We start from the raw sequence: 25,404 nt of genomic DNA on the forward strand, positions 1-25,404 counted from the left end.
CCTGTGCAGTTGACTTAGGGATGATGTTAGATGATGATAAACAAGCACGGAAGCATAATTACAAGTGGAAAAGGTGAAAGCCTGCAAGGAGCAATGTGCCCTAGTGGCCAAGAAGGACAATGGCATCCTGGGGTGTATTAGAAGGGGTGTGGTCAGTAGGTCAAGAGAGGTTCTCCTCTCCCCCTACTCTGCCCTGGTGAGACCGTATCTGGAATAGTGTGTCCAGTTCTGGGCCCCTCAGTTCAGGAAGGACAGGGAACTGCTTGAAAGAGTCCAGCGCAGAGCCACAAAGATGATTGAGGGGGTGGAACATCTCCCTTATGATGAAAGGCTGAGGGAGCTGGGTCTCTTCAGCTTGGGGAAGAGGAGACTGAGCGGTGACCTCATTAACATTTATAAATATGTAAAAGGGGGAGTGTCAGGAGGATGGAGCCGGGCTCTTCTTGGTGATGGCTGATGACAGGACAAGGGGCAACAGGTGCAAGCTGGAGCATAGGAGGTTCCACACTAACATAAGGAAAAAAATTTCACTGTGGGGGTGACAGAGCACTGGAACAGGCTGCCCAGAGAGGCTGTGGAGTCTCCTTCTCTGGAGACATTCAAAACCTGCCTGGACGGGTTCCTGTGTGATCTACTCTGGGTGGTCCTGCTCTGGCAGGGGGGCTGGACTAGGTGATCTTTCGAGGTCCCTTCCAACCCCTAACATTCTGTGATTCCTTTTCTAAGATGTGGCCCTTAGCAAGGAAAACCACCGAAAAGACCCTTCTGGAAATGTTCAGCTTGCCACTGTAGATCATATTCCTTACTGTATGTAATGATCCTGACTTAAGGTTCAGGCCCTTTTTTGATAAACACTGTACCATTGTATTTCCTCGTACTTTCTGTCAGTCAGGAACTTGGGTTAAAAAAAAAAAAAAAAAAAAAAAAGCAAAATTGCTACATGAGGGACACCTGAAATGAAGGATCTTTAGCTTTCAGTGCCATGCCAGCCTTGGAGTATACAGGGACAGATATAGATAGTGTGGTATTTGGATCAAGGTGACTCCCTTTCCCGAGTGCCGTACAGGTAGTGTTAGTACTGTACAGATTATAAATGCATAGGATCAGGGAAGAGAAAAGGCACAAAGTGCAATGATTTCTGTAAGAGTAACTTCACATATGCACTTAACATGACACTTATAAAACATGCTGGAGAGCAAGTCACCAAGGCAATTGGAGTATTTTGTTGCTTTAGCAAACCTGTTTATTACGCTGACTTTTAAAAAGCTGAGATAGTTCATTTTTAGACATTTCTAGTGAAGTCCTTTATGGCAAATAAACTTTTTGGGCGATTTATTCCATGATAAATTGCAGCATGATTTCATGAAATGGAGTAACAAGGCCAATTATGAAATACATTTTAGAAAATTAGTAAGAAGGCTTAGCCTTATGTTTCACCTAGGACAAAGCTCATATTTACAAAGTCTTTGAAAATAAGAGCCTTTCCAGAAAGAGCGGCGTGTGATGTTAACAAGGTAGGGATCATCCTCCCAGTGGATAGAATTACTGAGACGATCGTGGCGGTGCTACAGCGTGCCATAAAACTCACTAGGTGGAGCTCTAAGGTACCAGGTAACCCCTCTCGAGACCTACATGGAAGAAACGCTCAGTGTATCCATGGGAAGACTCGAGCATGGAATTCACAACTGCACCTCAGCGTAGTCACACAAAAATAAGGGACTGGAATTAAAATAATAATACCCCTGCCCCACCCCTGAAGGATTAAGGACGGGAATGCCCAAAGCAGAGGTGTAAACATTCAGAAAGCAAACAGCTTTTGCGCCGGGCACTAGTTACTTAGTTTTATGAAGGAAGGAGATAGTGGTGTGTACTTTTGCTAACCAAGCAGCTGGGCTGAGCAACTTTTCTTACATTTCCTTCCCATCTCTTCAGGCTTAAAAGTACTTAATAATGCTACTCTCTGGGCAAGTGTATTGTAGTGAAGCATGCATACATTTGGGAGGAACTTGACAAAAAGAGGCATCTAAGGCTATGGAGGGATGTGTTTGTTATCTGTCACACACAACAGACAGCCTCGCTGGGGAACAGGGGGAGTTAAAACAACCTAAAGTAGCAAAGCATTTCAGTGGGGGGAGTGGTGGTGGTGGTGGTGGTGTCTGTGAAAGAAACAAAGGTGTAAAGCGACAAGGGACGCCTACGAGCTATTTCAGTCCTTTAAAAACAACAGGTCTGGAAGAGTTCAAGACCACCAGATTTGCCTCTGAGGGGGCACATTTCTCATGTTTGCGTTTGAAACCGAAGGATTTTCTCCTTCAGGGCAGTGGTGACAATGACACTCGTAAACACTCGTCTCGCAGCAGGGGGAGTTAGAACTTCCCTGATAATTTTGGGGGAAAGAGCTCCTCACCCGAGCCGGGCCGGGGCCGCACGGGTCACCTGCGGGGCTCGGAGGAGCGAGAGCAGGGGAAGGCTGGCCGGGGCGGGCGGCTGGCGAGGGGCAAGCGCCTCTGCAGCAAAGTCCGCAAAGCGCTGGAGGAATCCGGGGGCCGGTGGCGACCCGAGGCAAGTGGGTACGGCTGGGAGCTGGGCGAGCCGGGGGGGGGGGGGGGGGGGGGGGGGGGCAAAAAAAGAAAAGTTTTCTTTTAGGCTGAGCCCAGAAAGGGGGGGAAATCCCTCTCCGCGGTTGTCAGGGAGATGGGCGGCCGGGTTGGCCGGACTGTCTGCCTTCAAAGCCCGCAGCCCAGGGGGACCCATTTCCCCGCGGCTCCCTGCGAGGAGTGCGGGGCTGCGGCCCGCAGCGGGGCGCCCTCCTGGGTGGGGGCGCTAACGGTCCGCCCGCGCGCCCCGGCCCCTGAGGGGAACAAAGCTCAGGCTGGGGCCGCCCGAGGACGAAGCCCGGTAACGGCCGCAATGGCTCTCTGCGGGCTTCCTACCTGCTGGGAGGCGTGAGCGGTAGCTAGCAGGGGCGCGGGCACCACGCCGGTAAGCACCGCACGCCCGACTAAGAGAGACCGCTCGGGGCGGGGAAGAGTTCCACCGCCTCGAGCGCCGACCACCGCCAACCACCCCCCGCCACCCCACCACCCCAGGCAGCTGCCGCGGCAGCGGCGGCCGAGCTCAGGGGCAGTCCCCGGGGGCGGCGCGGCCCGCCCCGGCCCCGCCTCGGCGGCCGGCCCCGCCCCCGCCGCGGGAGCCCCGGCGAATCAGCGGGGCGCTGTCAGGTCGTCAGCGCCGGCGGCTCCGCGCGGCCGGCCCCGAGCGCGTCCCTTATCGCAGACAGGCACCGGGGGCCGGGGATCGCATCATTATCATGGGCACTGTTTGCTTTTCGCGGCGCTGCTGTTTGCTTTTCGCTCTCGCCTGGGCCGGCAGGTTGGCGGGAGGCAGCGGGGGCGCAGGTAAGAGCGGGCTCCGCCGCCGTGCCGCCTTCCCCAGGCTCGGGCGGCGCGGAGCCGTGGCCCCGGGGGGGGGGACCGACCGTGTTTGTCTGCTCTCCTCTCCCTGGCGTAAGGTGTTGAGGGGGAGGTCACTTCTCGCTGCTAATAGTGCCGGGGGTGTTGGAAGTCGTGGTGGGGAGGCGTTTTCTCGCGTGTTTGACACTGCTGGAGCCAAGGGACGTCTGGAGGGAGAGACGGGGAAGAAAAAGTTACTTTCCTTAAGCGCCTACGAGGTAAATCTGTGCTGAACCCTAGAGACTCCGCAGGGGAAGCGTTGGCTGTTGTGTCTTCACAGGTTTTCCCTGTTTGCGCATTAACCTAAAGACCTGGTGTTTCTTAACAGCCGCGCTCGTGTCTGTTTAATAGCAGTAAGGATAAGTCTTTGCTCCTGTGTTTAAAAAAAAAAAAAAAAAAAAAAAAAAATCAACCACCCCCCCCAAACCCCCCATCTGCCTGGGAATGTTGTAAGCCCAAAGTATGATTTCTTAAAGATGTGCTATGCAGTCTCTGAAGTTGTGCTAGAAGAAATCCTTTAAGGTGAAGGGCGGGGGAGGGAGGGGGGGTGTGTGTGTAAAAATCCCTTTTTCTCAGATGCAAGAGTTTAAATGCGAGAAAATGAACGTAGAAGTTCTTAAAGTCCAAGAAGTGCAATGTGAGATGTGGAGCAGAGCAAGGGTTCATATTTGGTTTTGCCCTTTCATTTGACTCATTGGCATTCACGCCTGACTCCCAGGCATCCTCTGGTTGCTGTGAAATGTCCCCCTTGGCTCAATGCAGTTTGAATTTTTGACGGCATTATAAAGCGTCCAGCTGTCACTTTTGCTGATCTTGATGGGAGATGGGTGCCGGTTTAATGAGTCAAAAGTATGAACCAAAGCATTAAAAAAAAAAAAAAGAAAGAAAGAAAAGAAAAAAAAAAAAAGAAAACAACCAGAAAAACCCCTTCTTCTTTTCTTTTTGTGCTTGCCTGGGTCTGTGTCTGATCTGGGCAACACCCTCGGACCCCCTAAGCTAATTCACGTAAATCATAGCTAGATCTGAACCGTCTCAGCGGTTAAAATAAACGTATGGACAGGAAAGAAGGAAACAGATTACAGCGGCCCGGCGTTTCTCCAGAAAATCTAACACTCTGTGTTCTGTTCCACTCTTTCTCTAAATAAAATAATAACAATGCAGAATTCAGGCAATTCTCTTACTAGGATCCCCGAGCGCCCCGCGGGGCCGTCCTGGTCTGCACTTCTCGGAGAGGTGCCCTGCTGTGTGCCGTGCCACAATACCTGATTATTCCCCCCTCTCCAAACAGCCCCCTCCTGTCCCCGGTGACTTTGAAGGATCCGTGTGTTACCACTGGAGATGGCCGGGGAGCACTTCTGAAACAATTAGCGTTAGGATTTCAAGCGAACAATAAAGCTGTTTTCACTTTAGTGCACCTTTTTGGAGGATCTGTTACTCTAATTGGCATGAAACCAACTGCACATGTCTCCTGCTGGATGCCCCACTCCCTCCCCCTGCCCCGCAGCACCCCTCGATACTTCCTAAAAGATAAAGGGGGGCTGTGCTCGGTGCCGCTCTGCTGGTTGTTACCCGGCTGCTAACCCGCCCCTCCGGGGCAGAACGCTCCCCTGCCTGTCCCCTCCCGGGAGCCTCAGATGTGGCTCTGGCGTGAAATGGTGAGGGAACCCCAGTGATGTGCCTTACGGACACGGCTGACAGCGCCGGGCAGCCCGGCCCGGCCACTCTCCGGTGGTAGCGGCGGCAGCATCGCCTCCCCCGCGGCGGCCCCGCCGCAGCCACTCGCGTAGGGCGCTGCGGTGACAGGGTGGCCGGGGACCGTCTGCGGGGAGCGCGGGGGGGGGGGGGGGGGGGGCAGGGCAGGTTAGGCAGGGCTTTAAATGTGCCCGTGTTAACAGCGCACCCCATCCCTGAATAGGTCGGAGCTATTCCTTTTTTCCCCCCACCATGTTCACTTCATTAACATTCCCACGACTACCAAGTCTCGAGTCTCTCTCATCCTCCTCCCTCCCCCAGCCTCTTTAAATCCGGGGGAGAAAACGAATGCCCGTCACTGAAATGTTTGTAAAGGCTTCCCTACCCTGAAAACAAGAAAAGCGGTCTGGGTTCCCCCCTTTCAGAGCTCCGGCGCACCAGTAAGGACCCGCCCGAGCAGGGGCCGGGAACACTCTGGGACCTTCTCCTTCTGAATGAGTTTTAGTCCATGTAGGTGGTGTTACCGCAGGTCGCTTCTCTCCGCGCCGACTTACTGAGTTTCATATGGTCTTGCATTTATTTATTTTTTCGCCTCTTAATAAAAAGGATTAATGTGGTTTTGCTGTTCAAATATTTCTTTTTCTCGTTCCCCTGCCAGCATAGTTTATTTAAACTAGGGTCTGTCTTTCTAAATTAAGAAGATCTCTTTGCTAGAACATGCAAATGGGCTTTTTTCGCCTCCTTTTAGAAGTCATTTAAACGCTCTCTTGTTTTACTCAGATACGGGTCTCCAGTACCAGACCTATACAGAGCAGACGCTAATTTCTAGTATGTCTAATGTTTTCCTAGTGCAGAAACGTGGGACCGGGTCCCTAGCTTGGTGGAGCAGTGCTTATAAATGACTTAAGGAGAGTAACACGTTGGTTTGTTCAGTTACTTAACCTTAGATGTTCCCATTTCCAGGATGACACTCGGAAGGCAGGCAAGCAAACAGCTTCTTCAAGGGGAGTGCCTACCCTTGACGGTTTTCTGTGTCTCCCTTCTTATCTGTCCCCTTGGGGTTCGTTCTGTGCTTCCAGATGTTGACGAGTGCGCAGAAGCTACGGATGACTGTCACATCGATGCCATTTGCCAAAACACGCCAAAATCCTACAAATGCATCTGCAAGCCGGGCTATAAAGGCGAAGGGAAACAATGTGAAGGTAAGGATAGCTCGGCTCCTCTCCTATCTGTCCTCCCCTCCCTCCTCTTATTTGTTTGCTCTTTAAAAGCTTTGGTAAATAGCTGAATTCCTGAAACGATTAATGCAGATTTACAGCTGCTTAACCTCAAATCTCGGTGTTTATTGGCAAGCATCCCCCTGCTGCTTTTGCTAATTGTCCGGCCTCACAGACGTTGTGTCCGCCAGCCTACGTTTAAAAATTAAAAAATAAAAAAAAAAAAAAAAAGGGGGGTGGGGGTGGGGAGGGGGGGCGTTCCCCACGGAGGCGACTCCCGGGACAGCCAGCACCAGCTCGTCCCGGGCAGGGCTGGGCACGCTGCCGCCGGCGACGGCTCGAAGCGCCGCGACGAGCACGTGGGGCAGGGCCGGGCCGGGCCGGGCCGGGCCGGGCCGGGGGCCCGGGCTCGCTCCCCGGCAGCCTGCGGGTGGCCATCCCTCCCGGCGGCAGGCGTCCGGGGAGGCCTCACGCCTTCTGCCGCAGCCGGGCCAGCCCGCCACCGCCCGGCCTGCGGCCTCCCCACCGTGGCCCGGCGCGGGGTTGGGGGCTGTCCCGGTCGCTCTCCTCGGGTCTCCCCGAGGCACAGGGAAGCCTTCACCTTCCGCCTGGCTAACGTGTGGTTTATCGCCACCCTTCTCACCCGGCGAGAGCCTCGTTCCCCCCGGGCCAGTTACAGTAGGTGTTTTTCTGTATCAACACAAACAGGACGCTGGAGCTTGCTTCTCTTTGGCAACATGCATGTGTCATGATCATATATTTTTGAGTCTGTGGAATGGTATTTAAAAAGGAACTATTACAGATTATTGCACTTAACGCAGAGTTAAAAAAGTTGTTCTACTTCTGTATGTCCTTACATCAGCCCTTGCAATTGAAAAAGACCTAGCGTGTTTTATTAAGCAATGTGTACACTCGTATTTCGGATTTTATAAACTCCGTCTTGTCTATTGAACCTCAGCAGAGAGATTGTTCTCTGGTGAAAAGAATGAATATTGTAATCACAGCAGAATGCCTTACAAGTAAGAGGCAACAAGGTTATTTTTTTATCCTACTTGTAGATGCTTAGCAGCTATAGAAATTCTCCTTTCAATTCTTTCTCTTTCTATGGCAGACAGAAACTTTTTCAAAATGTTTATCGCCAGTCCATTTGAAAGATTAAAGACCTAGAAATTGCTTTGCTGAAATCTACAAAAATTTGAAACCATGTATTATTCTCCACGGACTTTGAAAGTGTTTGTTCAAGTGCTCTCATAAAGCATTCTTGTGGTTGTCATATTTTTCTGTCTTGGGCTTAAATTGACAGAGACAAATTCCTGTTGTCCACCTCTTGGTGCTCTAGTGCTTCTGAGAGGCTGTTCATTTGGAAGCCAGATTTTCTTTCCTGCAAATGGAATAATCATTCAGTACCACTTCTTCCTTTACTCATCTCTTCCAGAGGGAAAGAGATCTGTGCAGAGAAAATGTACTCAAGGCCACAGCTGTGGATATTACAGCATTCTCTGAAGTGGTGCTTCTTGTTGTATTGGTTTTCCACATCAAAAGTTTCCTTAAGCTTTAACTACTCATAATTTAGCTGTTGAGCTGTGTTTAATGGTAGACCTGGCTGATACTCATGCTTTTTTTATTTAATACACATATTTCTTTTTGCCTGACTTACCTTGGCTCAGTAAAAAAAAAAAAAAAAAAAAAAAAAAAAGCCCTGTAATTAGTAAAAAATCAGATTTCTCTGTGGAATGACGTACAGAATCATGGAATTTCTGTGGCTGATGTCAAACTCTTGTGTCTGATGGAATTTAGTATCTGACAAGCTTGATAAGTACAGTAAGCTGGGATAGACTGCAACACATTCTGCATGTATGTTAGTTGTGAGCCTTAGTCAGGTAAATGAATGTAAGGTGTCTAAACCAAGTATTACTATGTGTGATATAGAACTTTTTTTTTTTCCACAGTGTTACAGTAAGAATTCTAAAGATTTTGCATCAGCTCTATATCTTAAGCTTGTAATTAATACCAAACTTTGGGATAAGCAGAAAGCTTGAAGTATTTTTGGATGCTTCCTTTCCAGAGCTTATTTTAGATTACTTATGTAGTACCTCTTAATTTGATCCCAGAGGACTTTGAAAGTTTGTTGCTGAAGTTATGTACCTTCTGTGGCAAGCAGATATTATGTCCTTTTCGTAAGTAAGTAAACTCAAAACTATAGAGGTGAAGGAAGGGTCACACAAGTCAGTGGCAGACCTAAGATCTGCCTCAGGTCTGCTGTTCACGTCAAGTAGGTTTATTTTGCGTCCTGAGGTCAAGTATTCAAAACCTACAGAAATAAACAGACTAGCAGTATTGATTGGTATTTAATATTCTGTCACAGGAAAACACCTGTAATTAGCCTTTAAAGTTATCTTTTAAGATGAAAGTGACTGTGCTTGTAATAACAAAGATGAAATACACTGAATGGTTTTCGTTGTGCCAAAACCAAAGCTGGGTCATTAAACGATTCTAAATCTTTATAACTGAGCTTTTCTAAATAAGCTTTTTGATCCCCAAAACTACTTACCTATGAGAAACGGGTGCCTTTTGTACAGATGTGCCTTTTGAACTGAGTTTGTAGAAAACTACCTGTATTGCTTCATGTTTAAAGAACATTTACTATAGCATAACTTCCTTCCTTATAGTGCAGGTTGCCATATGCAGACAGATTTTACTAGACAAGCAGAATTGCAATAGTGAGCTTAAAGAAATAGTATCTGATAAAGTTTATTCTAATACATTTTAGTGAGCTGCCAGTTTAGGTTATACTGAAGTATTACAATTAATTTAGAAAGGTGTGCATGTTAATTTACTTTAAACATCAATCTTAAATATTGCTTTCATTCACTTAAAATCCATTTTTAGAGAAAGAGACTATGGGAGATAACATGACTTAGATGACTCTTATGTTTTATAAAAGCAATGGAGCACATGTTTGTACAAATATGTCCAGTATGTGAATATGTATTTTGTGTACTCTTGTGTATTTACTTATATTTTTTAATTCAAAGAAAATTAATAGTTTAAAGAAATGAGATCTTTAGGCTAATGCAGGAAATGTGGAGCCCAGCCACTTGTGCAGGATTTTGTGCATATTCTGCTGTTCTGACCTAAAGGGTGGGGAGGAGTATGTAAGACAGAAACATTCCTTTAAGGACATGTGGAGAGCTCTAGCAGCAATTATACCAAAATGAAACATTTTCTTGACAGTCTGTTAAATTCCTTTAGCAGGTAATTTGTCTCTGAACTTTGCTTTTCTTCCAACCTGTCTTTTGGATTGAGTTTCTCCTGAGTTTCTGAGGATTGGGGATGACTTCTCAGTTCGCAGATCTGCACTACCTTTTTCTTTCTTTTTTCTCTGGGTAGCCGTCTTGCCTGAACCAGCTGCCTATGTCTTTCCACAGAGCACAGTTACTTCTCCACACAGAAGAGTTGCTCATTCTTCCTGCGTCCTGTTTCCTGCTTCCCTCAGTAGATGGTAGTTTACCTTTTATTTTCAACCAGCTATCTGCTATGCTTTGTCAAACCGTATGGTCAGCATTGCCATTATGATATTTCCCCATATGCCAATATCCTTTGACCACAAGTTCTCTAGCTGGTGTTTTCATAGGACAGAATAATGTGTCTAATCTTAAAAAAAAAAAATTTGCTTTCAATTGTCCATTTCTATTCAACACAAAAAATCTGTTCATTGATAACTGATTCAATTGCCCTGGCAGACCAACTGTTACCTAGGAAATCTTCCCTGTTGTGATTTTAGTCAATATCTCAAATGCAGTGGCCTGCATTCAGCTGCAAGCACGCTCTTTTGTGCTCCCCAGGTCTTTGTCCTTACCTTCTCTGCACTGACTTTTGGTCTCCCCACAGGTTGGTATCTCAATAAAATTGTTAGCTGGAAAATTGTGTTAAAGCAATGGAAATTCCAGAGGGTTCAAAAGGATTCCAAGTCCTGAGGTTCCCTAGGCCTTGACGGGGCCTTCTTTGTCCCCAATGCCAATGTTGCATGTTTACTGTTGTAGGGTATTCTGTCATTGAACAGTTTATGAAGGGGTTTAGCTCTTAAACCTAGTTAATTTTTTCTGCTCATGCTACTTCTCAGGCTGTTCTAAACCCTCATGCCATTAACAGTTGAAATACTCTGTATAATTTCTGCTTTTATCTGTGCTCATTTTGTATCCAGTTAGTGTGTTAACTTCATTCTCTATTCTAAACTTTTTTTTTTTCCCTGAGCCAACTGTTTATCCGCAGTGTGACTGTAATTTTAGTGAGTTGCTCTAGCTGTAGTATCTTTTTCTTTTGGATGATACCTTATATGTAGGACTCTTTCTCTACAGTAGGTAGAGGACATGATTAGGTGGATGTGATCTTTTCTTAAAGCATGTTCACTGGGACCCGTTGCTTCTGAGTTGCAAAACTCTGCACTGAGCTTCCCCATATTGAATAAGATTTCTCTCCTGGTGTGTTTTTCCTGCTGCCTTTCATAGTATTTGCACAACTGTTCTTCAGTTCTTTTAATAATTGGTCTCGTACAGTTGTTGTCATGTTTCTTGAACTCTTTGTACAGAAAAGAAATGCTCACAACTTTCATCTGTGCTTTTCCCCCCGCCCCTGCTGTGAAGTTTCATAATATTGTTGATGGACTTCTTGCTGACGGCAGCATATATGTACCATGGCAAAGTATCTTGGCAGAGTCTGCTTTGAGAGGGTGATTTTCAGGTTCCTGCTTATGTTGGAAGTTTGTGCTATCAGCAGCAGTTCTGCTTGACTGCTAGTTGAGTAGGCCTGTGCAGTTCTAGTGATGTAAGTTTGTCATATGTTGATGTACTTGCAGTCCTTTTCCTAATGTAAGTAGTAATTCCAGATAAACAGGCAGGCGGTCATGGTAATCTGCAAAGGGGGCTGTTAATCTCAATTACCCCAGTGTTTGCACCTCACTGAGTTTAAGCATGATACAACCTCAAAATAAGAGAAACCATTCCTGCCTCAATCACAGGTATATTCAGCCCCACAGCAGGTTATATTCTGCATATGTGCATTTGGAGACAGACTGACCTTTCTGAACTCCAGTGCTCATCTAAGGGCTGCTTAGTTGAAGGAAGTTTCTGGAAAATGTCCACCCAAATGATCTAGCAGGGCATCTCCTGATCTGGGCCTGATATGCTGCTCATCACAACTTCTGCCATAGCGCCTAACCTTTGTCTGTGTACAGTGGATGGAAATACTCAATATGGTATCTGGAAGAATACTTGCACTGATATACCTGATTTTGTTATTTCCATTGATATTCTGTGACGTCTGGCTTTGTCTCTGACAGATCTGTTGCTTCAGACAGAAAAGCACAGCGTACCATACAGATCACCTCTAAACTATCAGCTTAAAAGCCCTTTTCATAATTAGGAATTCTAATTTTGTGGAAACAACAGGATAGTGAATTTCTTACTTTGGCAAATGTTTGAAACTCTTGGGTTTATCATATGCAATTCTGTCTTTATGCTACAGGTGCAATAATGTCCCTAAGCCAAAATTTAAACTACTCACAAAGTTTGCAGCAATACACTAAAGTTTGAAGTGATAGCTCACTGCATTTACAATGAGTCAGAAATGGTACAGATAAACCAGTTATTATCATCTTCAGTAATTTTGTGGATGTGAGGCAAAGTTTCTTCTTACACCTTTTTTGCAAGATCTGTTTTTAAAGGATTTTAAACAAATCTTAGCATTGGGAAGAACATACAGAAAATTTATCTCCTCATCACTGTCATTTGAATAATAATGATTGTTTCTCCAGGCTTGATTTAATATTCTTCTTCCAATTTTAATCTTGTTCACATGTTTTATCTTTCTTTTTCTTAAGAAGCTGGGCTCGCTCATTGGATTTTAATTTTACTGTAGTCTTTCAAATATCTGCTGTGTTCTTCTCATGCTCTTGTGACGGATGCACATCTCCTCTATGACAGCTCTTCAAAAATTAATCCAAATATTGTGACAGGGCTGCTATGAATCAGTCGACCTGGAAACAGCACAGAACATTTCAGAGTTCTCATTTCTCAGCTCCTGGTCCGGTATCTCGCACTGAAGCCTCCTCTTGTCTGCAGGGATAAGTAAGTATGGGGCTTCTGGATGTCTTTTAAATGGAACAATGATCCCATTTCTTTAAGAGCTCTATGGTGTCTCGTCAATCCACTCTCAACAATTCTTTTTTAAGTAGACCATCTATATAAACGATGTCATGTGAGAGTCAATGAACACTGTTGGGTGTCCTTTGGTTTCTGAAACTTGGGCATCTTGATGCTTACACAACTCTAGTGGGCTCAAGCTTGTGCTGTCTGTCTGTCTCACTGCTGGATAATAGTGATGCCACTGAACAAGGCAACTTAAGTGACTTCTTCCTGATTGATGAGTCTTCTAATTGCAATAGAAGGTGAATTTGTTCCCTCAAGGAAGGGTCATCCCCTGGGATCTTGCAAATATTTACTCATTTCAGGCTGAATATTATCACTACATCCATAGTCTTACTGTTACCGCTTCCAAGAAGGTGCTCTGGGAAGCTGGTTTGGTCAAATCCACTAATAATATCTACTAATTAATATCCCACTACATGATGTCAGAGGAACAAAGGATTTTCTGAGTCTGTGTTGGTATGTTGAGGGTTTTATTCACCTGAAAACACCAGAAATATCTACACCCTTTGCCTGCCTGTTCTGAAGAGCTGCAGGAAGATGGAATGTGAACATTTTTCCTAAATATTGTTTCATCCTTTCTTCATAGCCTTATTCTAATTTTGTTACTTTCTGTATAACCATTTTGTGACTTGATCTCAGTTTAGTGCTTGAGACTTTGACACTGATCTGATTACTTTTGAACTGACTGTCCAGTAATCTTGAGGTTTGCAGTGAATATTAGGTACTGAAGCTGTTGTGCTTTCTAGTTTTACAGCTACAATACCTTACAGATGGCTTTAATGTCATGTGTTGAACTTCATGTCGCCCTCCCATAATGGTTGTGTTCTGGATGAGATCTGTTTCTACAAATCTATTGTGCTGGTTTTGTCCTGTTGGCTTGCAGCAGCCCATCTGAGCACAGAGGAAGAGATATTCTGTCACCTCCCAGTTTTGTGGTGACTTTTATTTCAGGGTTAAATCTTCCTTCCAAGTTCTGTTCGCAGAGATTACAGCTTTATTCTGGGTGAGCCATTGTGTTGATACCACTGAAAGCAGCTTCCAGAATGAAGCAGTACATGTCAAAAAATGGAGGAGGGAGAATATAAACTATCTTCTTTGATTTGAACTAGTAACTACATTTTTCCCCCTATCTGTAAATCCTACTCATTTGTTTGGGTAACTTAATGCATGTTTTTTTGATTTAGGCTGATAAAAGTGTTTCCCAGTATCCAATTCTGAGGTCATCTATATCTGTGCTTTTTTTTTTTTTTTTTAATTGTCTTATAACACTTAATACTTGATTCCCAGCTTGCAAGTATTCTGAATTACTTCAGGGAACGGAGTTTCTTAGCGGATGGAGAAGAAGTAGCAAGCAAGAAAATACTCCTAAGAACATTACGTAGTAAAAGAGAATTTTACTGCAGCCTAATTGAATTAACAGCTTATGATAACTTTTTTCTTTTCTCCTTCATGCTGCTTCTGTTCCTTGAATAGGGCTTTTGTTTTTACCAGGGTTGAGCCTTGATTTTATTTATTTATTTAATTCAGATTGCTTTATTTTTCTGACTTTGTTCAGCAGTTTATCCAATAAAACCAGAATATCCCTTAGCTGTGATGACACGACCCGTTTAACTGCTCACAGTGCCATCAGTCCCCATGCGTCATACACCGTATTGTTTTCTCCTCTCCGTTTTCCTCCCTACCCTGTCCTACCTCTCAGAGCTACTTTCTGGCAGCCTATAATGCTGCTTCAGTGAACAGCTCCCCCGGTGGTCCAGTTTGGAAATCTTCCATTTTTACGTAGAAAAAGAACATTTGCTCCAACTTTTTTTTTTTCCCTCCAGAAATGCTTCTTGGTTACAAATATCACTATATTTTGCATAAACAAATACCATACCGCTAGAAATACGGCCTCATTCTTCAGCAACGTTACAAGTAATTCTCAATTTGGAAAAAATATGGTTTTTTCCAAGGACACTTCTCTAAATAGTTGATAAGCTCCCTGTCTGCTGGATGGTCTATGGGTACTCTGGGAACTTGTAAATATATATAAAATTTCATCAGTCTCACAGTGGCTAAGCTGCAGAACCCAGGGTGGCCTCCTGTGGTGATGTAAACTTGGTATTTAGAAGGAACTTCTCCTTTCCCCCAAATATACAGTGTAAATTGTCTGCCAGGAAAATTATAATAAAATGAAGGAGCATAGATAGAAAGTGCTAAGCTCAGTATGTAAAAGTCTGTCCTTCTTTTGTCTTCATTCTTTATACATCTGCCAGACACAGCCCAGTTTTACTTGTTTTCCTGCCTGTGACCTTTACTTCTGGTGCAGTCCACTTTCCTTGCAGTCCTCATTATGTTGGCTTGTATATTCTGTTACTCAGCTGTCTCTTAACCTTTCATTTCCCTACTGCAAATTCTTCTTCTCTTTCTTTTGTCTTCTCCTAGTGTATTTGCATCTGCTTCTGTTTTGTTTTATTCTGTTTTTCTTGCCTTGTCTTCTCCCTCAGTGGCTTATTGCAGTTACAGTGGTACTATTCTGAGCCAGTGTCCCACAGCAACACCTCTGGGACTGGAGAGCTGGTAACTGCAAGCTCTGAGAACCCCTTACCAGTCCTTTCCCTTGAGTTCTGTCCTCAAGTAAAAATAGCTCCTGCCAGCTCTCAGAGTTTTCCATTTTTCTTCCTTTTTCTCCACCTTTTTCCTGGCCCCCCTCACCAGCTCAGTTCACCTGTCCCTCAGCACGTTTCCTCCCCCTGCTGCAGACCCATAGCTCTTTCCTCAGGTGGCTGGCTGGAAAGACATCTTTGCGTGGCTGTTTGCCATCATTTGTCAGTTCCCATTTGATTATGGGGACTGTCTCCATGTGTGTCCATTGCACTACCAAAATACACGTTCTTTGTTCTGAGGCTGAACATGAGCTGGTGCATGACGTGGTTAGGGAGCCTCTGGTTGGATTACGGCAGAGGAGCTGGGGAATGTGACCTTCTGCTACTTCCCTGACCCTTGCCCAGATAAACTCCACTAATGTTGCTTTTGTCTCCACTGCATTTGAGCTAGGTAGCATCCACTCTGATGCTGTTAAGACACTGTGTAAGTAGTGGGAATCATAGATGGCAGATACAGTCTCTTTACCTGTGGAAGAAGATGGTGGGTGCAGTCTCTGTACCCATGATACCAGTCCAACCCTGTTCTAGACCAGGATAGTTGGGAGCCTTAATTACAGGGCAAGTTTGACCAAGCCTCAGGTCCTCCAAGCCCTGGCATGGAGAATGTGTGGCCAGAAGTTGTAGGAACAATGTGTGTACAGTCTGATCAGAAAAAGGAATAATACTCTGCTTCCTCGATGTACTGATTTAGGAAGTTCCTGTTTGCTTGGTCGTGCTTTTTTATTGCATCGGGGCAATTGATGTGGGGCTATGCTGTGAAGAATGTCACTCAAATAATTCCCCCAAAAGTGGAAGAAAAAAAAAGATTACAGCATGGATCTATAAGCTGTTCTATGCTGAAAAGGCAATGAACTGGGTTATAGAGGCTGAAACAAATGGCACGGAGAAGGTGATGGTGGACAAGGTGAAGAGATTTCCTAACCTGGCTTAGTTTCGGGAGCCATTGAGTTGTGAAACAACAGCCTAAGGCTGAAAAAACACCAACCAAGAAGGACATTTGGAAACTTTAGCTACCTAAATTTCAACAAGTGCCTCCTGAGCTTATGAATTTATTTGATTGTGATTTTTTTTTTTTTAAATGACTGGGTTTTGTTTAGTGAATTTTCAGCTGTAATTTGGCCAGCTTTTTCTGTCCGAAGAAGCCTTCTGAAAGATAACTCCCTGCCTCCTTGCAGGACACAAAATCTGAGAGCGTTAAAACTATTCAAGTAATTGGGGGATATTTTTTTTAAACACAGTAAAGCAGTGAATTTTCTGTAAAATCACTTTAGAATAAAGCAAACTGTCTGGGTTTTTTTTCTTTGTTTATTTAGTATGTATGTATTTGTTTAAAATTTCAGCTGAAAAAAAAGGACCTGCTTTAAAGCAGATACCTTGCATGAAAAATTGTAGCCCATACGTAAATGTTTGGCAGAGTTATAAGAAACTGAAGATAGGGTCTGACAGGCCCCCTTGAAATTTCAAGGCTTTTCTATACATTTAAGATTCTCAGCAAAAGGAATACACTTACATCACAGTTTGAAGAGTTGTGTTGTTCAAATGCCTTGATTCATCAGAGTACTTGAGAATGTGCTTAATCTCAAGAAGCTGTTGCCCTTTAAAGTAATTCTGTTTAAGTTCTTTATTAAATTGAAGATATTGTCTTATTTTACTTCACAGTGCTCCTTTTCTGGAGCTGTAGAAGATCACAGTTTTTCTTTCAGTAACCAAGGAATAGGACAAAAAAAGATCTGGATCATTTAATAAGCTGATATAAGACCTTCATCCTGCAGGTGCTTGAGACCTGAACTTAGTGCTTAATGTGAGCAGTTTGGTGCCATAGGCCCCATAGATAACATACCAAATTCAAGACCCTGCTTTCTCAGCTGTTGATGATGTTTTACAATACAGTCACCAAAGACAGAGTCAGAAATATTATATAGATGAAATGACCTTCAGATCATTGTGATTCCTATAATGAATTTGTTAAGCAGAGGAGCTGTTATCTCAGAGAATATAAAAGCCAATTTTCGTTTACTCTCCATCTTGAGATTGCTAAACTCTGCATACCATCATTCCCATGCCTTAGTCTGCGTGAGCCACCGTCAGTCCTTACGGCATTGTGCTTACAGCACATCAAAAATTTAACTAGAAAAAAGAAAACAAGTGTGATACATAATACTGATTTGGTGATTATTCGTGTTCTCAGGGTGAGGGTGTTGTTGCAGAATGTGCTTCAGGGCCAGAGAATGGGAACCTCTGCAGTAGTTAGTTATTGGCCATATCATTGCTGAAAACACAACAGAATGTAAGTGCCACGCATTCTAGTTCTTGCTGTTGTCAGAGGGAAATTGCACTGAAGAGCCTTTGTTCTGATTTCAGTATTTGGAAGCAGAGGCTACATTCAAAACTTTCAGGCAAGTTGTCTCCCTGTTACAGTGAAAAAGTGCTTGAAGCAAGTGGGTATTTGCTGAATGGCGAATAAAAAAAATAGGTAAAATTGGCAGCACATATGTAGGAGGGATTTGGTATCTGCCTTTATACCTCTAGAGATGTTAGTGTCTTTACTGACTAGGGTTGTGCCTTTATGCTTTTTGCAATTTTCTGTTAGTTAAACTTTCTTGGAAAAGGATTCTGTAAGAACTGTGACTTGGAGACATGCCTATATTCTTAGCTAACTACAAAGCACCATGACTCTGTTTAGGAATTTCCATTTTTCTGATGCATTCCAACCTGTCTAAAGATGAATATGATCAACGTTCCTCTTTCCACATCCCTCCCCCACATGACACTTTTCTCTTAAACCAGCCCAATTATTGGTTGCACAATGGTACAGTCCATCTGATCCTTAATACTGGTCTCGGTATACCGCACACTGGAAAGGCAGGTGCTCCGAACTGATTGCTCCTGCTTCTAACTGCAACAGGATTTTCCCAAGGGCTCTCACAGTGTCCTTGTCTGCATGGGCAGACTGGGGAAAGGCAGTCTTGCTTGGCCTGTGTTGCAGACTGACCCAAAGCCATGAGACTGCTTCACTAGGGGGGCTATCTGTGAACTCTTTGGCTACTAGAGGGCAGACACAAGTGGAGCCCTGTGGCTTTTGCTTGGCTTGAATTCCTAGGAAAGCGAATTTACCTCTGTTCAGATGGGAATGTGTAGACGTATTTAGAGTGCAAGGAATAAATGAGGGAAGGAGGGCTGCCAGAATTACTCTGACCTGTGACTGTTGTGACTTGTGACTTGTAAGAGTGAGCCAAGCAATGAGTATAAGCCAGGAACAGACACCCTTAGCCTGTTTCCCTGAAATGAAAACCTGAAGACTAAAATGGTTTCATTTGGTATAGTCTGTTTCAATATCGAAAACGGAAGCAGGTTATTCTATGTACAAACAGTTTTATATCTAAGGAGATTATGGCTTCAGAATGGAAGAACTTTTCTGTTACAGTTCTCTCAAAAGCTTTAACAATGAAAACGACCCCCTCAAATTGTTGTTTCATGTATGATTAACAATTTCGGTTGACTAGGAAACAACTTTTTTTGGTGATAAAATCCAGGGTGTTGTCACTTAAGTTCTATGTTAACAGTCACATCTAAACCTATATAAAAAAGATTTATCTTCTTTATGCTTCTGGCACTTTGCATCCTTTCACTGTTTCTGTTTTGGAATCTTTTAAAAATTCTTTTTCTTCAGGGAAGTGTGAGAACCGCATTATATTAAAAAAAATAAATCACTTGACTGCATCACATATGGTCTTATGAAGCAAAACCCAAAAACTTTAGCGTTTATTCTGAATAGGGAATACCCACAAATCTGGTTAAGATGGCAGCAGCAGTTGCATCTGTTTTTGAGAATATCTTTCTGACATAATTTACTTCAAGTTAATACAAAAGTTTCCGATGAACATTTCTGAGTGCTTTCACTGGACTTTGTTGCGCAAAGTTAGTGCATATGCATATATGAATACTTGTGTGTGCCCACATTCCTTCAGAAAACCTTAATTATAGTATGTCATTATAATATATTTAAGTATCCTGGGAATTCCAACTTGTAAATTTGCGTGGTAGCCTGTATCCGAGTAGAACAGAGTTACTAGAATACATTCCTGTACTGCGTATCCTGAAAGGCTTTTAGTAATATTGATGTTATGATTGGCACTGGTGGTGATTTTTAGGTGGTTTTAAGACAAATATTTTGGTGATATCTATGCAAGGTAACAGGCAGTTGCTGTAGCCTACTCTGCAATGGGAAGACAACATCAATCCTTATCCGGAGTAGGATTACATGATATAATTGCCTGAGTTAGCGAGAGGCTGTACTCAAGGGATGAAGGCCTGAAATGGACACTTTCTGGAAGGACTAGCATGTTTCTGTTAATGTTGCCACTCACTGAGCAAAGTCCCAGTGTGTGTAATTGTGAAGCCACCTGAATGGTCCTGTGGGTCTCGTGTTTAATGAAAAGGTGTCTTGATCATGTTATCTGTTTACATAGGCAAGATTTGTGTGCTTGTGGGGAGTCCTGAAGAGTCCAGAAAACATATTAGAGGTTTGCTATTTGGGTGTGAGTGTTAACAGAGGGTCCTGCTGGATGAGGGCTCTGCCACAGCTGGGCAGGGGTATGTGTGGGCATGTGTCATGCCCTCAGAAATACAGGCCTCAAGCTCACTCAGCTGATTTCGCTGGAACTTGCTAAAATAACTTGATCTCAAAGATGAGACCAAGCATGAAGAATTTCAGTCTTTGAAGAAGCTGTGAAAGTGGGAAGTGTAAGGCGAGGTGGTTTGCAAGGTTGGCTTTGCAAGGCGGTTGATGTAAGTAATAGAAATCATGGTATACTTCTACCTTTACCTGTCAGAAGCACACACACAACATATGTGCTTAAGCCAAGTATGCCATTATGCCAAGTATGAACACAACTATCAAAAGGGATAAATATGCTACGGGGAAGTTTGCTACATATTTTTGTTACTGAACAACATAAAATTAAGAGGGAAAAACCATAGTAGGAGCAAACTTTATACTGTATTTATAAAATTACAGAATTCATATTTTATATTTTGTTTTTTAAATTATGCACGGTAGGCTGTAACATACAAACATATAACAATGTTATGTTCCACTGAAAATCTAGTTTACCAGTGGTTTCTTCTTTAGTAAAGTTTATGATCAAAAAGGAAGTATAAAACTTAAGGGAAATACGTGTCTTCTGGTCTGAATTAGTCACTGACATGGTCTTTTCTATTATAGTATTTGAAGCAGGAGGGAGCGCTTTAAATGCTTCAACCCATTTAACCTTAATTGCTCAGTTTTAATAGACATTTGCCAACTAAAGGAACCAAATTATAGCTTGAATTAGGCCCTACTAATCTTAATTAAAAGCTCTACTTTATAATCGGAAACAGCCTATGATTAAAACAGTAAGCCTTTCTTAAATGGCTTATTTTAAAATGCTAAAGCCCTTTTGATAATAATTGTTTAGACTGAATACGGGTAACCATGATTCTCCTTATATTGCACTTAATTAAAAGTATCTCCTCCATGTGGTTTTGTGCCTTCTGCTGGCTGTAAAATTGTGTGATTGGTGGGGGGTGGGATTACTTTACTTTTCCTGTGGTCATTTGAAAGCATGTTGCTGCCCTTTGTTTTAAAAGTTTTCTGGGGTCACAAGTTACAAAATTAACATGTGAATCAATACAAACAGCTTCCTGCGTTTTTCTGTCCTCAAGTGAACACTTGTCAGTCACTTCAATTAATTGGTATACTAGGCATATAATTACAACCATTAATAATAAATCCTATAATTAATTTAGTTTAATGTATAACTTGTGCCCAGACAGTTGATTATGGGCTTTACATTGCACTCCTTCCTGAGACCTATCTTCCAGTTAAAAAAAAAAAAAAAAAAAAAAAAAAAGAGGTCTGTTATATTGGGAGGGGGGCCCTGGCTCTATCTGTTGAGCATTTGGTGTACTGGTAGAGTTTCTGTTCATTTCAGGGGTATCTGAAGAGGACAAAGGGTAGACTTCATCTGTCCGAATATGGATCTCGGTAGTAAGATCAGTACGCTGAAGCTGTTCGCCTTGCTTCCCCTTCATAGTTGACGGAGAGAAATAGGAATTTCCTTAATGCAGTTCGCCTTGTATCACTGGAGACAAAAATAGGTCAGATAAATCACGTCCTGAAAATAACACAGATGTGGACATAGACAATGTAGGCGTGCAAAGTCAGATGAGGTGTATCTGGCTACAGAGCCTGCAGCTGTGAGATTCGAACTCCATTGAAATTAATGGAAAATATTCTGTACTTCATTGTGCTTTGAATATAACCAGGACAAGGGATTTTTAAGGTGCCATATTATTATTTGATGATTATGAATTTAATTCTCCCAGTCTCAGATTTACATTTTTTAATCATAGGTCCCCACCTCTCCAGCACAGGCATACAGTTAAGCCAAACAAAACAAAACAACCCCCCACAACTTTACTTTAGGAAAGAGCAGATTTTTTTTTAATTGTGTTTCCTTAGAACTCAGCCTTAAGATTTTTCTTGGTGCATCCTACTCAGGAAGCACTGCCGGACCGTGTGGTCATATCTTTGTTTAAATTGCATTGCTTCTAATTCCAGTAGCTGAGTTGCCTGCTTGCATAAACTAAACACAAATTAAGAGTGTTTACACTAAGCCTGCTAGACCTTTATATGCGCTTTCTATGAAAAGTCACTTGTGCCAGTTATGGAGGTGGACAGACCTTCTTGAATGTTAGTCTTGTCTGCATAGTTATTAGATCTTTGCAATACCCCTTAAGCATTTTTTAGAATTTCTCTTATTGTCCGGTTTGTTGTATGTTCTGTGCAGATGGCATATAGAAAGATTGCTAAATTATATCCGTTACAAGAAGGTAAAACCAGAGCTCTCTACAGTGGATTCAAAGAACTCCAGACCCTACCTATGCTACATACCTAATATCAAAAGTGTGTAAGCTGACCAGACCAAGTTTGACTAAAGATCTGTCTAGCTTGATGTGCAGTCTCTGACAGTGGCCAACAGTGGATGCATAGATTACAAAAAACAAGACATGGAAGAATGCAGCTAGAGATTTAGAGACTTCTTGAGCCAGAAATTTTGTTCAAATCACTGTATTTAATGGTATCTTCAGAATAGAAATGGAAAATGAGTATGTTTTCTTCTACAGATGTTCTGCAAAACTCATAGCTGGTCAATAGGTGGTTAGCCATGTTCAGTATACTGGAGAAGAATTGCACAGGAACAAATAATCGTGCATACACCTGTCTCTTTTCAGCCTCCTCTCCTCTAGTGTTGTTTACCATGAATGTCACACCAAATTTCTCTACATGGCCAAACCCTACAAAACCAGATACTAATTTTTGACTTGATAGCTAACATATCCACAATGACTGGCCTTCCCACTTTTCTGAAAACGAGACTTCATTAAGAAAAGTCTCAAGGCAGTTGTGAAAAATTAATAGGTACTTTGAAAAGCTTGACCTGGATGTTTAACCTAACTTCAGATGGTTACATTGTTAAACCAGGTGCCATGGATAAACACCAGTAACCCCATTATTTCATTTTGAGCCTTTTACTGCGGGTGAAGTCCTCTGTTAATCGTGGATGAGTTAACTAGTCAGGCCTTGGTGCCCTGTTTTCAATGGATAACCAAGGATGTTGTAATGTGTTCGCTCCTGGACTTCTGCTTATATGTCTTAGAAATACTGTGAATATACATCAGATACAGCCTTAAAAGAGGGATTGTCTAGAAAAATGGGAAGGAGGAAGGAGCAGTGTGTGGAATTAATCAAGAACATTTCAAAAAGTGACTTCTGTAATCTCTGGTTTTGTAGTGGAGGTTCTGTCCAATTTAAAAAACAAAACAAAACAATACCAAACAAACAAAAAAATGAGCAAACAAAACCAGACTGTCTTTTTGGTTGTTAATCAAGTCTTTAGTCAAGAGATTGCTGCATTTTGCTTATCTGTGCATAATAAGATAGCATTGCAGTAAAAGACATCTCATGAGGAATCATCTAAATGAAAGTATTGGGAATAACTCTACAGGACTAAGCAAATATTTATATAAACTTGTCCACTTTTATCTCTCTACTATTGGGGAGGAGTGCAGTACAATTCAACTGCCTGGCTTTCTATGATGCGTTCTGTCAAATGCATATTATTTGAAAACTGCACAGAAATTGTAGGCATTCTTTGGTTCTTTCTACCTAACATTCTCCCCACCAGAACAAATAAATATAATTACATAAAATTACCAAAGGAAAATTTCCAGGCTATGAATATTTCTTCAATTTTCAGCAAATGCCTGTGTTACTGTTTCTGTATCTGCCGTTTCTTTCTTTTTTCACTGAATAGCATTAACGGTGCTGCATGTTGTGTGTGTTTTCTGGTACAGGATGTTTGAACACTGGAGCAGAAATGTCTAATTTCTTGGCAAAGCCAAGATTGCATCTGTTTGCTCTATCTTTCTTTTTTGTCCAAACATCAGATGTGAGCACAGCTAATAATTGAAAATATTTGGTGATTCACAGGTCAGCAGTGGTCTTTTTCACATTTGAATTTTAAATTTCATCCTTAAAACTTTTCCTGGATTTTCCTCACTATGAAATAGGTGTTCGTACAGCCTGTCCTGGCCTCATCTAACCTTCACCCCCGCATGCCAGGCAAAGGGGAGTGTGTTCTTCATTAGTTCCTGTTCAGAGAGCCCCTGCTCTTGCTTACTTCTCTAGTGGCAGTGGCCAAAAAGTCCAGGCCACTGGGCTCTGTAAGAGTCTTTGAAGTGTAATGGTGGAGAAGCTGATGGGTCCCATGCTGGTGCTCACTATGTGTAGATCTGTGTCTCTGGACAATAGTTACACATCCGCAGGTCAAAAACCAAAGGCTGCTTAGCACTGGTTTTCATTTTTTCTTGATTATTATTTGTCTCTGGTGATAAATAGAGCTCTGGCTTACAAGGTCACTTTCTGTGTGGCTTTTTAGAAGACTAAGGAGAGCCTACATCATAACTGATGAACTGTCTTTAGTGAGTAAAATTTTAGAATTGTCAGCATGTATCAGTAGGACAGGGGTCTCTGTTTCAGGAATAAAAATCTTGAATCCAAAAATTACATTAATGTAGTATTTGTTTGAAAATAAAACCCCTTTGCTTTGATCTACTACAACAGCATCTAGGGCTTCTTGTTGATACTGGCCAGGGTCACACTTTCAAAAAATGGAAAATGTTCGGTCTGTACACACAAAAAAAATCACATGGCAGGTATTTTAGCCGTTGTGGAGATAGAATTGTTGTTAGGAAGCTGGGAGGCTGTGCCGGAATTCTGAGTTGTGCAGCAAAATTGCCAAATGTTTTGGCATCTTGAAAATAATTCCACATTTCATGATTGTATGGTTCCTAAATCCACTGATTTCTGATTGAGACAGCTCTTAGAGCTGTGAACTGTTTCAGACAGCGCTTTGTGTGCACTCACATTTAGACTATTATATTTATTATCACAGGTTTAGTAAGGTTTAACTTACTGAAAGCTGGGATTCTGAAACACAATTCTGTGACAACTTGGATTTGTTATTACAGGAACAAAATGTGACTTGATCACCTTCAGCTCTCGCATAGTAACAAAATCTGTATCCTAGTATCTGTCTTACCTTCTGTACAGTGCACAAAGCTGAAGGGTGCTGGACAAATAGTTTGAGCATTTTGTAAGCCTATCTCAGATTTTTTTAAAAAAACCTTGTAAATCTTTGATCTAATTTCTATTCAGTTTAGTCTTCTCTTAGATCTTTTTGAAGCAAAGGTATCAAGCTCATAAAGGAGATATTTCTTTTAAATGTAGGGTCATCTCAACTAATTTTACTGAGTTTGTTTCTTAAAGATGTTGAGTACCTACAGCCCTGCAAGGCATTCATAAGAAAAATAAATACTTACTACTCTCCTGAAAACATAAATTATGTACAGATAATGCATCTGTATCTAGGCTGGAACACTTAAATAATTTTTAAGCAGACTTACTATTGGTGCACAGCACCATAGAAAAGAGAAGAAAAAGATGAAATTCTCAGTACCATCTCCTGATTGAGAAAAGTAGAATGTGAAATGGTTGATATTGGAAGTTAGGTAATCTTCTGGTATTAATATATTACTCTTGACAAAGTTACTCTGGAGTCTTGATTACCATGAGGCGTGAGGGACTTTT

At 42.7% G+C, this 25,404-nt stretch overlaps 1 protein-coding gene across 1 annotated transcript in view; it reads left to right on the plus strand.

Moving 5' to 3' along the window:
• The first annotated feature begins 3,183 nt into the window (after positions 1–3,183).
• SCUBE1 (signal peptide, CUB domain and EGF like domain containing 1) overlaps positions 3,184–25,404 on the plus strand; it is a 210,388-nt gene continuing 188,167 nt past the window's right edge. The window contains exons 1-2 of the mRNA XM_086466297.1: positions 3,184–3,398; positions 6,224–6,346. Coding sequence (XP_086322423.1) covers positions 3,311–3,398; positions 6,224–6,346 — 211 coding nt within the window. The 5' untranslated portion in view covers positions 3,184–3,310. The remainder of the gene's footprint in view (positions 3,399–6,223; positions 6,347–25,404) is intronic.

Source organism: Leptosomus discolor, chromosome 1, assembly GCF_034619465.1.
Source record: "Leptosomus discolor isolate bLepDis1 chromosome 1, bLepDis1.hap2, whole genome shotgun sequence".
Taxonomy (NCBI): domain Eukaryota; kingdom Metazoa; phylum Chordata; class Aves; order Leptosomiformes; family Leptosomidae; genus Leptosomus; species Leptosomus discolor.